The sequence below is a fragment of the Rattus norvegicus genome, chromosome 14 (genome assembly GCF_021556685.1).
Source record: "Rattus norvegicus strain SHRSP/BbbUtx chromosome 14, alternate assembly SHRSP_T2T, whole genome shotgun sequence".
Classification (NCBI taxonomy): domain Eukaryota; kingdom Metazoa; phylum Chordata; class Mammalia; order Rodentia; family Muridae; genus Rattus; species Rattus norvegicus.
The window spans coordinates 84446642-84460310 of record NC_141547.1 but is presented as its reverse complement, the minus strand read 5'-3'; the positions used below and the strand labels follow the sequence as shown (position 1 = coordinate 84460310).

Here is a 13669-nt window from a genome sequence, read left to right as displayed (position 1 = left end):
GTCACAGTATCTCAGTGACTCCACTCCACCCACCACACCTCCCCCACCCAAGCACCATCATCCACTGGGACGCTGGCTGGGTCATCTTCCTCTGGTTTCCAGATTTTCAACCCTGATAGACAGGAAAACTGACCCACATTCCATGCCACATAGTCTCATAGTGACTCCTAGGACCTCAAGAAACAGCCCAGGCTCCCTTCCTAAAGCCCTCCTGGCCCGGTGGAGCCTGGCTCCCTTCACTTCCCACTTTCGGGAGTTGTGGCAGGTATCCACTCGATACTTTTTGTTTGTTTGTTTAGTTTGGTTTATCCAGACAGGCTTTCTCTGTGTGGTTCTGGCTGCCTTGGATCTTGTTTTTGCAGACCAAGTTGGCCTGGAACTCAGAGATCATCCTGCCTCTGCCTCCTGAGTGCTGGCACTAAGGGCATGTGCCACCACCACCGGGTTTGGATTTCTTTTTATGGTTGAATTGTGTGACCAGCACTTGCTTTTCCTACATTGTTGCTATGTTTGGGGTTTTCCTTTCTTTGTGAGTCTGTATCTCGAGCATGCACCTAAGAGGGATAAGTATTTTTAACTTAAAAAAAAGTTTTGTTTTTTTTTTTAAGTCAATGCAGGGAATCAAACCCTTGGGTTTATGCACGGTGTCACTGAGCTACACCTTCAGTCTAAACTTAAATTCTTTTTTTTTTTCTTTTTTCTTTTTTTTGGAGCTGGGGACCGACCCAACCCTAAACTTAAATTCTTAATTACAGTGTAGTCATATCACAAATTGAAAATAAGATATTGGGGCTGGGGATTTAGCTCAGTGGTAGAGCGCTTGCCTAGGAAGCGCAAGGCCCTGGGTTCGGTCCCCAGCTCCGAAAAAAAGAACCAAAAAAAAAAAAAAAAAAGAAAGAAAAAGAAAATAAGATATTGGCACAGCCCTAATGTCCACAGGGACATCGGGGCCCTCCCCTTAGATGTCCCTTCTTCATGTTAACTGACAGGGGGTGCCAGGCAGCCATTAGCACAAAAATTGTGGCAACCCCTGCCCTGCGCAGAGGAGGCCTCAGTCTGATCCCGCGTGTGACTGTGAAGGGCGTCATTCAGCACAGATTAGAAATAGAACCAGCTTTGATTTCAAAGAACAAACAGAAGCCAGAAAAAGGAAGCTTTTCACTGTCTTGGGTGGGGACAAAGGTCCTCAAGCCAAGCCCTGGGGCAGCATTAAGGCAGGATGGATGGGTTGCTGGAGACTCACTTTCTTGTATTTATAAAAACTGCTCCAGTGACATTAGATTGGCATCGTGTTTTACTGAGAGAAGGTTCTAAGTAGCCACCGAAGGATGACTGTGGGAAGAAATCGATTCTGTGGAGGTCAGCAGAATCCAGCCAAGAGAGGACTTCCCTCAGAACAGGCTGGTCGGGAGGCAAGCGGGAGCAAAGGGGGGTGGGGGTGGGGGGGTGGGGGGTGGGGGTGGCGCTCAGTCCTGAGGGCAGGAACAAGAAGGACTAGAGAGCGCTGCAATGGGCCTAACATACCCAAGGCCCTGGGTTCAAGCCACAGCTCCCAATGAAGGCTTCTCTCTGACATTGTGCCAGGTGGCAGTCACCTGTCTCAGTTTCTGGAAGGCCTGGTCTACATAGTGATATCTAGGCCAGCCAGGGCTAGCATAGTGAAGCCCTCTCTCTCTCTCTCTCTCTCTCTCTCTCTCTCTCTCTCTCTCTCTCTCTCTCTCTCTCCCCCCCCAAATTGAAAAACCCAATGTCTGCACCATTCCTGATCAGAAAGCCCTCATCGAAAGACTTTCTTAAGTCTCCTGCTGCATAAACACCCACTAAAGTGTGTGCTTCATCCCAGAGCAATGCTCTTTAAGTTTTTCCTTTTATGTGCTTAAGAGTTTTTTGTTTTGTTTTAGTGTTTGTTTGACTTACCACATGCATGCTGTGCTCTCTAAGGCCAGAAGAGGGCATCACATCCCCAGGAACAGGAGTTGGAAGTGGTTGTGCGCCCCCGTGTGGGTGCTGGGAATCAAACCTTCCTCTGGGAGAGCAAGCACTGTTAGCAGCTAAGCTCCCTCTCCAGCCTCCAAACTTCTGCACTAAACTGACCTTTCTGGTACTGATTTTCAAGCATTTTAAAAGGAGCCCTGCTCATTCTAGAAAGTTGTATTAAACACTCCCGTCCCACTCCTTCACCCAGTACAGACATTGCTGACCAATCAGAGAACGCCTTCCAACTTTCTAAAGACTTGTTTCTCACCTGTTCTCAAATGCATTTTCTAGGAACCGGTAGAGCAGAACCTGAGCATTAGAAACCAATGCTCCACCTAGTGGCAGGGTTTGCTAATTGCAGGCAGAGAGCTCGCTTCCGAGTCTGGTTTGTGAGTACCACAGAGTGATGGTTTGTGTCTCTGGTTCCAGTGCTCTGGGGGTTGAGGCAAGAGGATAGTGAATTTTAGACCAGCCTAGGCTACATGTTTTCCTTGCTTTGGCTAGGAAATATTGACTGGCCAAGAGATGCACTTTAGGAAACAGCGGTTAGGAACCTCAGAGTCCTGCTCAGTGTTCTCCCCAACCCCACACACAAGGGCTACCTTTTCTTTTTCTTTTTTTTTTCAGAGCTGGGGACAGAACCCAGGGCCTTGCACTTGCTAGGCAGTGCTCTACCACTGAGTTAAATCCCCAACCCAAGGGCTACCTTTTTATGTCCCAGTTTCTCACTCTATACACTACGTGTAACACACTTTGAGCTCCGTGTGGGTAGTATTTCCTAAGCACCTTGGCCCCTAGAGGAGATCTATGTGCCTTATCTAAATGCTCCTTGTAAACAAGTAAGACCATGGAGTCTCAGATAGGGAAAGCACATTGACGTTGTCACAGGCCACACAGCAAAGAAAACACAGGTAAAACAAAACCCTTCTCTTTAACCAAGAGGATCCTAGGCTGTCATCTATGCTGGGTTCCCCCTGAGTCACAAGCCACCTTTCTTGCTAGAGTAGTCCAAGTCAGGTCAGCTGTGCCTAGGAACATTCCACCAGTACTGGCTATAAGCAGCTCAGGTAACTAACCAGCCATTGCTGATGGGGAGAGGTGCAGGGAGGGGCACAGTGCAGGGGCTTGGGCTAAATCCAGGCTGAGACTGGCCTGGCTACCTGCCCAGTCAGTGTCTGAGCCTGGCCCAGCTCCTATCAGCTAGCCCATGGCCCGCTACTCCCTGGCCTCCCTCTCCAGCACCAAATCCCCCCTCCCAGGGCTGTGGTCAAAGGCTCCAGTCTGTGCTGTGGAAGGCCGACTGCCTTACTTTGGCTCTCCGGTCCCCACCGTTATGTCCTCCTCTGGTCTTGATGCTCAGTCTTCTCTCTCCATGTGTCCTTCATGTTTGTCTCTCTGTCTCTGTCTCTGTCTCTGTCTCCATACCCCATCTGGTCTGTCTCATCCCCTCCTCCTCTGACCTCTACCTTCTCTTTTCCTTTTCCTCCCTCCTTGGATCCAGGAGAAGGAACCAACTCCATTCATCCAGTAGACTTGGGATAGGAGAGAAGACCTGGCCATGCTCTTGGGCAAACACCCTTTCTTTCATCCACTGTCCCCCTCTCCTCCCTGTTTCCAAGTAGCCTCTACTCAGATGAGTCCTGAGTGCTGGGAGCCCTAGGTCAGGCCTGCTGGGGACCTGGGGAAGGCCATGCCCTGCCTGCCCCATCTGTCCCAGGGGCCTCACAGGCTCCTGTCACTGGCCACCAAAGTCCACAAAAGTGAGATCTCTCTCTCTCTCTCTCTCTCTCTCTCTCTCTCTCTCTCTCTCACACACACACACACACACACACACACAAACACACATGCACACACACATACACACACACACACATGCTTGTGATGCTCGTGCCAGCACAGGACTGCATCACAAGGGCAAAAATGTAATAGCTAAAACACAGAACAGGTTAGATGCAATGGTGAGCTGAGGGGAGACAGGAGCACAGCTGGGAGCTTCAGGGCCAGCTGACTTGGAATGCATGGCAGGACAGAAACAGAGCGACCTACCTCACAAGATGGAGGGCAAGGACTGACTCTGACCTCCACACGTGCACTGTGGCACACAGGCAACTGTGGGCAGGCACTAATAATTTATTTTTATTTTAAAATTTATCAAGGAAAATAGCTCCATATCTAAACACTTTGATCAGCTATATCTATCTGTATCTACATCTGTATCTATACTCACACACACACACACACACTACACACACACGTACACTATACACTACACATACACTACACACACACGTACACTATATACTACACACATACTACACACACACGTAACACTATACACTACACATACACTACACACACACTACACACACAAACACACACACGTACACTACATACACGCACACACACACACACACACACACACACACACACACTCAGGGAGTCCTGTACTTTCCTTTTTAGTATTGGGTGGAAGCAGGACTTTGCCCCTGCTCTCTCCCAGCTGTGCCCTCTGCCATTGGTGTTTGGGGACCAGGTCTCACCATGCACCTGATCTCACACTCACAGTCATGGGCCTCCACCTTCCCAAGTCCTGAACATTTGATTCAGGAGCATCTGAGTACCACGTTGTTGAGTAGCTTCCTGTGAGCAGATCAGTCACTCCACGAAGTTAGGTCGGATGCTCGAGGCTGCTGTCAGCATTTGACAGCAACATCATTTTATCTGTAGAAAGTGTGCTAAGAGACAGAAACGCAGCAGGGGTGATTTGCAGGTAGGGGGCTTGCTCTGCCTTGCTGAGGCAGGAGTGATGCTGGCTGACACCTGTCAGCATGGAATTGTCTAAGCCAGCCCCACCAGCACCCCGTCCACTGTGTTAGTGCCCTGACGCCCTCACAGGAGAGGGAGATTTTGGCCCTTTGCCTTTTTTTTTTTTTTTTTTCCAGAGCTGGGGACTGAACCCAGGGCCTTGTGCATGCTAGGCAAGCGCTCTACCACTGAGCTAAATTCCCAATCCCGATTTTGGCCCTTTGATCACAAGACCAATGCCCTATCCAGAACCATGGCTAATCACGTGCTTGACGTTCTGTAGCCTTGCACTTTACACCCCGGAGGCTCTACAACAGAGCGCTAGAGCCGTTGCATAATTTCCAGTCCTTCAACCAAGCTCCCCTTCCCAATAGATTATCAGGCAGACCTTCCCAGGCCTGCCTCCAGGGTGGGATGTTTCCTGTCTGTACCCCTGCGTCTTCTGCACTCGGCAGTAATCCCCTCGTGACTGAATTCCCCCTCTGCACATGCGCAGGTCAACCCTCCTGTATGTGTGGTGGTCGGACGTGCTCTTCAGTAATAGCTACCTCCATCACTTCCCGCTCACCTCTTCTTTTGTTGTGGTGCTAGGGTAGGACCTGGGCCTTCTGCCTGCTCGCAAGGCCCAACCAAAGGCTGGCTGGCTGAGCCAGGGTCTTAAGTAATCCCGTCAGATTTTAAACTCAAAACTACCCTCCTGTTTCTACTTTTCAGGTTCTGGAAGCAAAGACCTATGCCGGCTCGCCCGTTTTACCATTTGTTTGAGATGGAGTCTCGCTAAGTTAAGTGCTGAATTTAGGATCTTTCCGCCTCTGCCTCCAACGCAGCTGGCATTACAGGAGTGTGACACCAAAAGATACTCCTTGATCTTTTCCATGGTGATAGTTTTCCCCGAAAGGGCCCCAGTTGCCAGCCTCTTGGGATGGGCATTTGGGGTGTTCCCAAACCTCTGTTGCTATACCAGTTCCTCGTGTCCTTTGCAAGTCCGGCTGTGAGAAACTTCTCTCTGTGCAATGGCTGGGTCAAGGGTGTACAGGTAACATCTTTAGTATGCACTGATAGGCTCTACAAAGATCACTCATGGTGATGTGTCCCCAGATCCTTACCATCACATTTTTTTAAATAAATCAATCAATAAGTCCCTGGCATCAGCTTTGCACGATTCTGTAGGATGTGGTTTCCATTTCTGTTTGTCGTTGGAGACGGGATCCCGCTGTGCAGCCTGCTTTTTCTGTCACTTCTATGCCTCCCCACTTTTGTTCTATTATTCTTCTCCTCCATAAATTTGAATTCCTCTTCATTCTGAAATCACCATCTGTTCACAACTTTGGTCCATGTGTCTATTACATCATCAGTCAAATATTATTGATTGATAGGAGCTCTTTACATGTGAAGGAAAGGCTTTTTTTTTTCTTTTCTTTTTTTTCGGAGCTGGGGACCGAACCCAGGACCTTGCGCTTGCTTGCTAGGCAAGTGCTCTACCACTGAGCTAAATCCCCAACCCCGCTTTTTTTTTTTTTTTTTATAACAGCATCTCTTCTGTAACCCTGATTGCTCTGGAACCCTCAAAGATCCACCTGCCTCTTCCTATCCCTTTAGAGGGATCCCAAGAACCGGAATGTCAGAGACAAGGTAAGAGGTCACAGAGTCTTAGGGCCTTGTCCACAAGATGCAGGTAGACTACACCAGACCAGAGGACACTGGAGAGAGGGCTCAGAGCCAGTCCTGCGTCCTGGAGAGGAGAGGGCTGCAGCACAGGTCTGGGACTAAAGGCCTGTGCCAGCACCACCCATCCCGAAGGCAGCCTCTGTGGTCTGACTGCAAACTATACAATAAAGCCATTGTTTTTCCTCTGCAGCAGAACTCTTAGAACTTTTAGAAAGATTACTGAGGGGGACCAGAATCTCTGCTTGTTTGTGACCCATCAGGGGAAGTAGACAGACATGCATGTGGCTCTCACAGGCAGTGTCACCTCTGGGGACAGATGGTCAGTGGATGCCTGGCCTTGCAGGGGTGGAACAACTCCAGAGAATGATGTGCTGAGCTAAGGTGGGAGGGTGAGCACTGCAGGTGGGGAGAAGGATGAGGTGCCCCTCTGTCAACTGGAGAGCTCACAGTAGGCTGGGGACTGGGAGACATTTAGGGGCTCCCGTGTGTGGAGACAGGAAAGAATCCTTCCCAAGGGAGAGCTAGGTTCTCCTCACATGGGTCCTCTGCTTTGGAGGGGTCCCAGGAACTGGAAGGTCAAGGACAAGGTGAGAGGTCATGGAGACCAAGGCCTTGTCCACTGGGTGCAGGTCGACCACACCAGACCAGAGGACACTGGAGAGGGGACTTGGACCCAGCCCCGCCAGCTGAAGAGGAGGGGGAGGGTTCCTGTAGCACAGGCCTGGGCACCGCCATTCAGCTGTTCATCCCATGTCTCTTGTGGCTCGTCCACCTAAGTGGTCCCTTGAGATGACACAGACCAGCCCCAGGCAACCAGAGCCACTGCCAGGGCGGCAGACTCTTACCTGAGGAGCTTGGGAGAGGTCACAGGAGGTCAAAGCTACACAGTGCACACAGACGAGTGAACACCCCAGCCCTGTCCCCCAGGCTTCCATGTGAGCTGACACCAACAACCAGGGGTCTTCTCTTTAAATCACCCCTCTTTACATGTGTCTGTCTCTTTTCCTGTTTCCTGCTTCCTGCTTCTGCATATTTCTGGCTGTTTCATTGCCATCTCTGATCTGTGGTTTTCTTCCTTTTCTTTTCTTTTTTTTTTTTTTTGTTCCCCCAGCATGACGGGGGTCTCATGTAGCCCAGGCTAATCTTGAACCCCTGGTCTTCCTGCCTCCACCTCCCAAGTGTGAGTGTTACACTCTCTTCCTCCTCCTCCCCTTCTTCTTCCTCCTCTTCCTCCTCCTCTCGGTCTCCCTGTCACTTTCTGCTAGACACAGGGGGGAAGAAGGAAATGACATTGTTAGGAAGACCTCTCCTAAATCCAGCCCTTCATAGTTTAAAAAAAAATCAGTCACAAGAAACTCCAAGTCCTCTGGTTACCCCCATCTTACAGATGGAGAAACTGAGGCCAGATGGCTCAGAGCCCTGCCCCATTTTGGTGCCCCATCGCACAAGAATTTCTTGTGATATTTTACTTTATCACCCTCGGAAGGCCCAGGCTGCTTCTCTGGAGGAGTTCAGAGAAGGGCAGGAAGCCTCCTCAGTTCTAATTTATGATTTCCCGACAGTTTCCTTCCCCTGCCTGCCAGCCTCGACTGGGTAAGAGCAGCTAGCTCACGGAGGTCAATAACGGCAGGGCACCCGCAGCCTGTGGGCTTGGAATTCTCCTACCCGGCCAGCTTAGAGGCCTCGTCTGCCCAGCCCCAGGGCACAGCCAGCCCTCCCTGACCAAAGGTACTACCTGGCACATTCCGCAGGCTGGAAGGGTCTAGAAGGCACTGCCTCTATCTGAGTAGCCTTTGATGGCAGCTATGGGGGCCTGAACGAATGCCTGGGACTATGGGCATGGATCGAATCAGCCAGGGCTTAGTCCTGCCCTGGTTCTGGGGACAGGCACTTCAAGCATCCGGAGCTAGAAGGCTGTCTCATGGGACACAGCAGGGAGGGGGGCATTCCCGAGCCAAGGCCCAGATGGACTTCCCAGGGGAAAGAGGTCATGGCCCAGGTTTGTTTGGGACAACAGCATTTCCTGTTTGGACAAGGCTGGGTAGATAGCTGTTCCCCACACCCCATGGTCAGCTCTTAGGGGTTCCTGTGTGCATGTCTCCCGCCGCTGTCCCTCAGTGTGTGGATCCAGCTCCCCGACTGTCTACATGTGCTCTGTTCTCTTCAGCCTCCAGATGGAAGCCCAAGTTTGTGCCAAGTTCCCTCACCCCAAAGAACCCTCCTGTGGGACTTGGCTGGAGGAGAGTGTACTATTAGATTGGGAGCACAGGGCCTGTCCACCATGGTCCAGCAGCCCTGAGCCCCACAGCCCACACCTGGGGGCATGCCGCTGCCTCCTGGGTGGCAGAGCCCAGCCTGTGGTCAGCCTGGAGGGCTGGGAGATAGAAGAGCTGCTATCAATGCTGGCAGTTAGGGTCTGGTGTGAGCAAGCAAGGAGACCAGGCTCCTGGAGGAAAGCTTCAGTCACAGGGACAAGCCCTAACTAAGACTCTCTCAAGCCAGCGACCACTCTCTTCCAGCTCAGCAGACACAGAAACCTCCAGTAAACCAAAAGCCCATTCCTGGAGACACATCCTGCCTTTCTGAACCTCTGGAGTGAGAGCCCACTGTTCACCATCATGTCAGCTTCTGGCCCCTAAGACCACCTCAGGGAAACAAAGGCTGTCTCACCTTCTCAGAGAGGGGAAGGGCCCTGTCTGGGTCCCATGGCTCTCAGCGGGCACAGAACAGCCTGGTTGTGTTATTAATCAATATTCCAGACTATGGGTGTCTAGCCTCAATAAGTCAGGCCCTTCCCTGAGGGGAAATATTGATAATAGATTTACTGTGTCTCCTTCAGGGAAAGCGGCCATCTAGAGCTGCAGGGAGCTTCTGTGCACTTGGTGATCCGTTAAGGAACCTGGGCGTCCTAATTTACAGTGTCTCAGATGTACTGTTAACAGGATGCTGGGCCTCCTGGCGGCCTTCCTCCTGACTGATTGCATGCACCACAGCATGCTCTCTGCAGTGCCCTGGGATCATGGGGTTTGATCTTGGCCACTTGGCTGGGGCTTCAGACCTGGGTCCATCAGTAGGATGATCATGTAGGGGCAGAATCAAGTTGCTGATCTGCCTAGGGCGAAGACAGGGCTACGTTTGGGGGGCATAGGCAAGGTCATAGGTTCAACTCCCATTCTGTACAAAATGAGACAAAACCCTCCAAGGCATAGCCAGGGAGTCAAGGGACTACCAAAAGACAGCGCACACCAAGCACCAATGATCTCGGTGAAGAGAGGCAGGCACTCCTACGGGGCCAAGCTAGGTTCATGGCCATGCCCTTGAGGGAGTTGGGAGATTTGCAGGGTCATGTACATCTGAGACATCATAAGCCTGTCCAAAGACCTACAAGAACCAAACAAGAAACTGAAGGTCAGGTGCAGGAAGGACCTGCATAAACAAGCATGTGAGACAGGGTTTGAACGGCCCCTACTACCTGGCCTCTTGGAGACAGGGATGGGTGTCTGTCTGTCTCTACAAAGGACTCTGGTTATTCCCTGGTCTTGACTCTAGCCAGGACCTGTGCCTACCCACGGGTCCAGGAGAAGCTCCCCATGGGTCTAGGAGAAGCTACCCACAGGTCCAGGAGAAGCTCCCCATGGGTTCAGGAGAAGCAATCCCCAGGAATCAGACTCATCTTGTTTCCTCCCAGAGATGGACAAGCAACCACATGAGTGTGGCCCCTTGTACATGTGGGCTGGGCAGAGATTCTCTGACCTGCTGCTCACTCCTGGGGTGAGGAGTAGACACTCTTCTGTGACCTCCCTGGATGATGACTCTGCTCTTGGGTAGCACTCACTGCTATCAAAAATGCTTATTAGGGGGTTGGGGATTTAGCTCAGTGGTAGAGCGAGCGCTTGCCTAGCAAGCGCAAGGCCCTGGGTTCCGTCCCCAGCTCTGGAAAAAAAGAAAAGAAAAAAATGCTTACTAGAGCTGGGCACAGTATCGAACCCAGCACTCAGGAGGCAGAGGCAGACAGATAGACATCTGTGAGGTGAAAGCTAGCTGTGTGTGTGTGTGTGTGTGCATGCGCTCGCATACACACACACACACACACACACACACACACACACACACACACACTGTAATGAGTTCCAGAACAAGCCAGGACTATATAGAGAGAGCTCAGCTAAAAAATAAAAAAACAATAAATCATACTACGTATACACACATACATCGTAACATGCACATGTGCACACAAACATGATATGCACGCATACAAGCATCTCACATATACCCAGACATACATGCATACACATGCCCGACACACACATCCGTTGTTCATTCAAATATGGCATACATAAGCAAATACTGCCCGTGCTCACAAACACATCACATACATACAGCTCCAGCACATACGTGTATACAGCGCCATGCATACACACGATATTATCCATGCACACAAATAGCCTAGCATATCTGCACAGACACACACCTGCTATGCCTGGGGGAACCTGCTTGAGTCCTACCCAGGCCCTCGGCTCTCAGCTAATCGTTACCTTAGGGAATGGGAAACCGAGGCCCATTCCAAAATGCTGTCTACACTGTGCTGAAGAGGCCCCAATGCTGAGATGAGAGGATTGTGGGTCCAGGGTGCTCTGGGCTTAGTATCTCTCTGTAAAACAGGTATAAGGGTGCTTGGTCACTGCACTTAGGGGACGCCCAGGGAGTACCTGGGCCTCGGGTTTCTCCTCTGTAACATGGGCATGGAGTGATGAAAGTTTCAGCCAGTGCAGGATGTATGGGGTGGCATGCCTGGGACAATGTCACAGCTCGCGCAGGAAGCCTGTGTTGGGTCGTTGGGAGGATTCCGTGTGTTTCGGGAACCTGGTTCTGCAAAGATGTCAAGAGGATATACGTCCAGAGGCGATCGCTCACGAGTGGTGGGTTCGGGTCCTGGCAGCGTTGGGGGGGGCGAGGGGGCGAGTGCGGCCAGGGCCTCAGTTTCCCAGTCTGCGGCTCAGGTGGGCACCTGGAGGGCGTCCTGGCGGGGGCGCGGACGGCTTCCGGGTTGGCGGGGGCGGGGGGCGAGGGGCGGGCGAAGCCGAGCGCCCCCGCCCTGCTCCGCCCGGAACCGGCTCTGCGCGCCCGCGGCTGCGGCGGGGACGACAGCATGGGCGGCCCGCGGGCCTGGACGCTGCTCTGCCTCGGGCTCCTGCTCCCGGGAGGCGGCGCCGCGTGGAACGTCCCGGGCGCCCGGTTCTCGGGTCGCAGGTAAGTCTCCCCTAGCTCTGTGCAATCCCGGCACTGGGGTGAGGAAAGTGGACCCTAGCTCCGTGCAACCTCGGGACAGGGACAGAGACCCGACCCCAGCTCGGTGCAACCCCGGGACTGGGACTGGGAACTGGACCCCAGCTGCGTGCAGTCCTGGGACTGGAGCAGGGACATCGGTGGCAGTCCGAGACTGGAGCAGGGGCTCCATCTCTCTCATTTCTATACCATAACCAGTGGGAGCAGGGACTTGGCACGCCGTGCTCCGGAGAGCCGGCTCACCTACCTCTGTGTGTGAAAGAACAGACAACCTCCCTACTCCCGAGATCCCTGAGGCCCCAGAAGGTGGACCCATGGCAATGTAACAGAGCCCCCCAGGACTACTGCGGGTCTGGCCCAAGCCCCCTCCCCTTCATGTACATGTAAAATGCCAGGGTCACCCCTTAGCCGGCCCTTCAGGAATCCCCTCCCTTTCCCCCTGTTACTGTCTTTTTTTTTTTTTAATGTCCCGGCTATTTATTTCGCTCGGAGGAAGGACTCGGGTGGAGTCTACACAGTGGGTCAGTGTCAGAGGCCCCCTGGGACCTGGCATTTGGATGGACCTTCCAACAGCCTATGACTCTCTGCCGGCCTTTGTGGAATGTTTCCCAGGATCGGGTCCTGGGGGACCTTTTCTAGACAGTGCCGTTCAGGATGGAAGACTTGTCCCCATTCAAGAGAGGGGCAAACTGAGACTAATGATGGTTCGTGGTGGGTATTCGTGGAAGAACTAGGATTCCGCTCTCCCTTTCTGGTCTTGATGGCAGAGTTTGAACCTACCCTGGCCCCTGCTCTGCCTGTAGCCCCTGCCCCTGTCTCCAGGACAGACAATGTGGACTACTTAGGCCTCTTAGGCCTTTCAGCCCATTCAAAGGCGCGTGAGGGCCCCACCCCCCTGCGGCCTCACTTCTTTTTAGAAGTTTCCCTTTCTCAGTGGTCAGAGGCCAGCAACCCCCCTTGGAGCTAGCAAAAGCAGGTGACTGGGGGATAGAGCAGGCCCAGGGGTTGAAGTGGCTGAGGCAGCAGAGGCCAGAGGAGCAGTTAGCTGTCTGAGATGGGGACAGCCGTGTGGCAGATGCCACAGCACCCCTACAGTGTGCCAAGCACAGCTGTGTGGGTTGGCACTTCCCCCGCATCCATTGCTTCTAGAACCTTCCCCGATGCCATCCAAGGCTTGCTCTCGTACGCTCTCTTGTTTTGTAGAGAAAGAAACAAAGGCTCAGAGTAGGGGATCACCTGCCCCACTTCATAGAGTAAGCCCTACATAAGAGAGATTAGAACTTTGGGCTTCCCAGGGTCAGACTTGGGGTGATGGGTCAAATATGCTCCTCCAGCTTGCTCAAGGCCACCGCATCCTCCGGCTTCCTGTGTGGGAACTTTGCCTGTGGGCAGGTGTCTGGGCTTCACGGGAGTGGGTCCCCCCCTTTATAGAATGCTGTCCCGGCAGTCTGTGCCACCAAGTCCTTCCAGCAGCCCAGTCATACCCATTTTATAGACACAGACAGTCGTGGCTATGAGCCTCAGTCTCCTCTTTTGCTTCTCCTGTGTCTGAAGGTCTGAGAGTGGAGAGTAACACACGACACACGCACGCGGAGCCCCACTGTTACCACCTCTAAGTAGGGTAGGGACCTAAAACTGGAGTTATCTGCGGTCCTTGGCTGTCAGAACCTCCCCTCATGGCCCTGACCCAGCATCTTGGAGACAGCATGGGGATGTTGCACCCCATCAGCCCTCCCTCCACTCCCAGCCAGGCGCCCCGGGCACCCCTTGGCAGCTGAGGGACTGAAGACAGAAAAGAGGCTTTGTGCCTGAGGAGGGGGAGGCCTGGGAATGCATCCAAGGGGCCACCCCCAACCCCAGGAATGTGGTGAGATTTTGAGCCCCTACGACTAGGGTGCCCAGGGGCTGTGCAGAGCCACCTTGGAGCGCTTGG

General features: G+C 52.7%; 1 protein-coding gene across 5 annotated transcripts in view; it reads left to right on the top strand.

The window, feature by feature from the left end:
- Positions 1-11568: 11568 nt before the first annotated feature.
- Emid1 (EMI domain containing 1) overlaps positions 11569-13669 on the top strand; it is a 42999-nt gene continuing 40898 nt past the window's right edge. For 3 of the 5 annotated variants that reach the window (NM_001401620.1, NM_001401621.1, NM_001401622.1), the window contains 1 exon segment: positions 11592-11700. In NM_001401620.1, coding sequence (NP_001388549.1) covers positions 11600-11700 — 101 coding nt within the window. In that variant the 5' untranslated portion in view covers positions 11592-11599. 5 annotated transcript variants of the gene reach the window in all.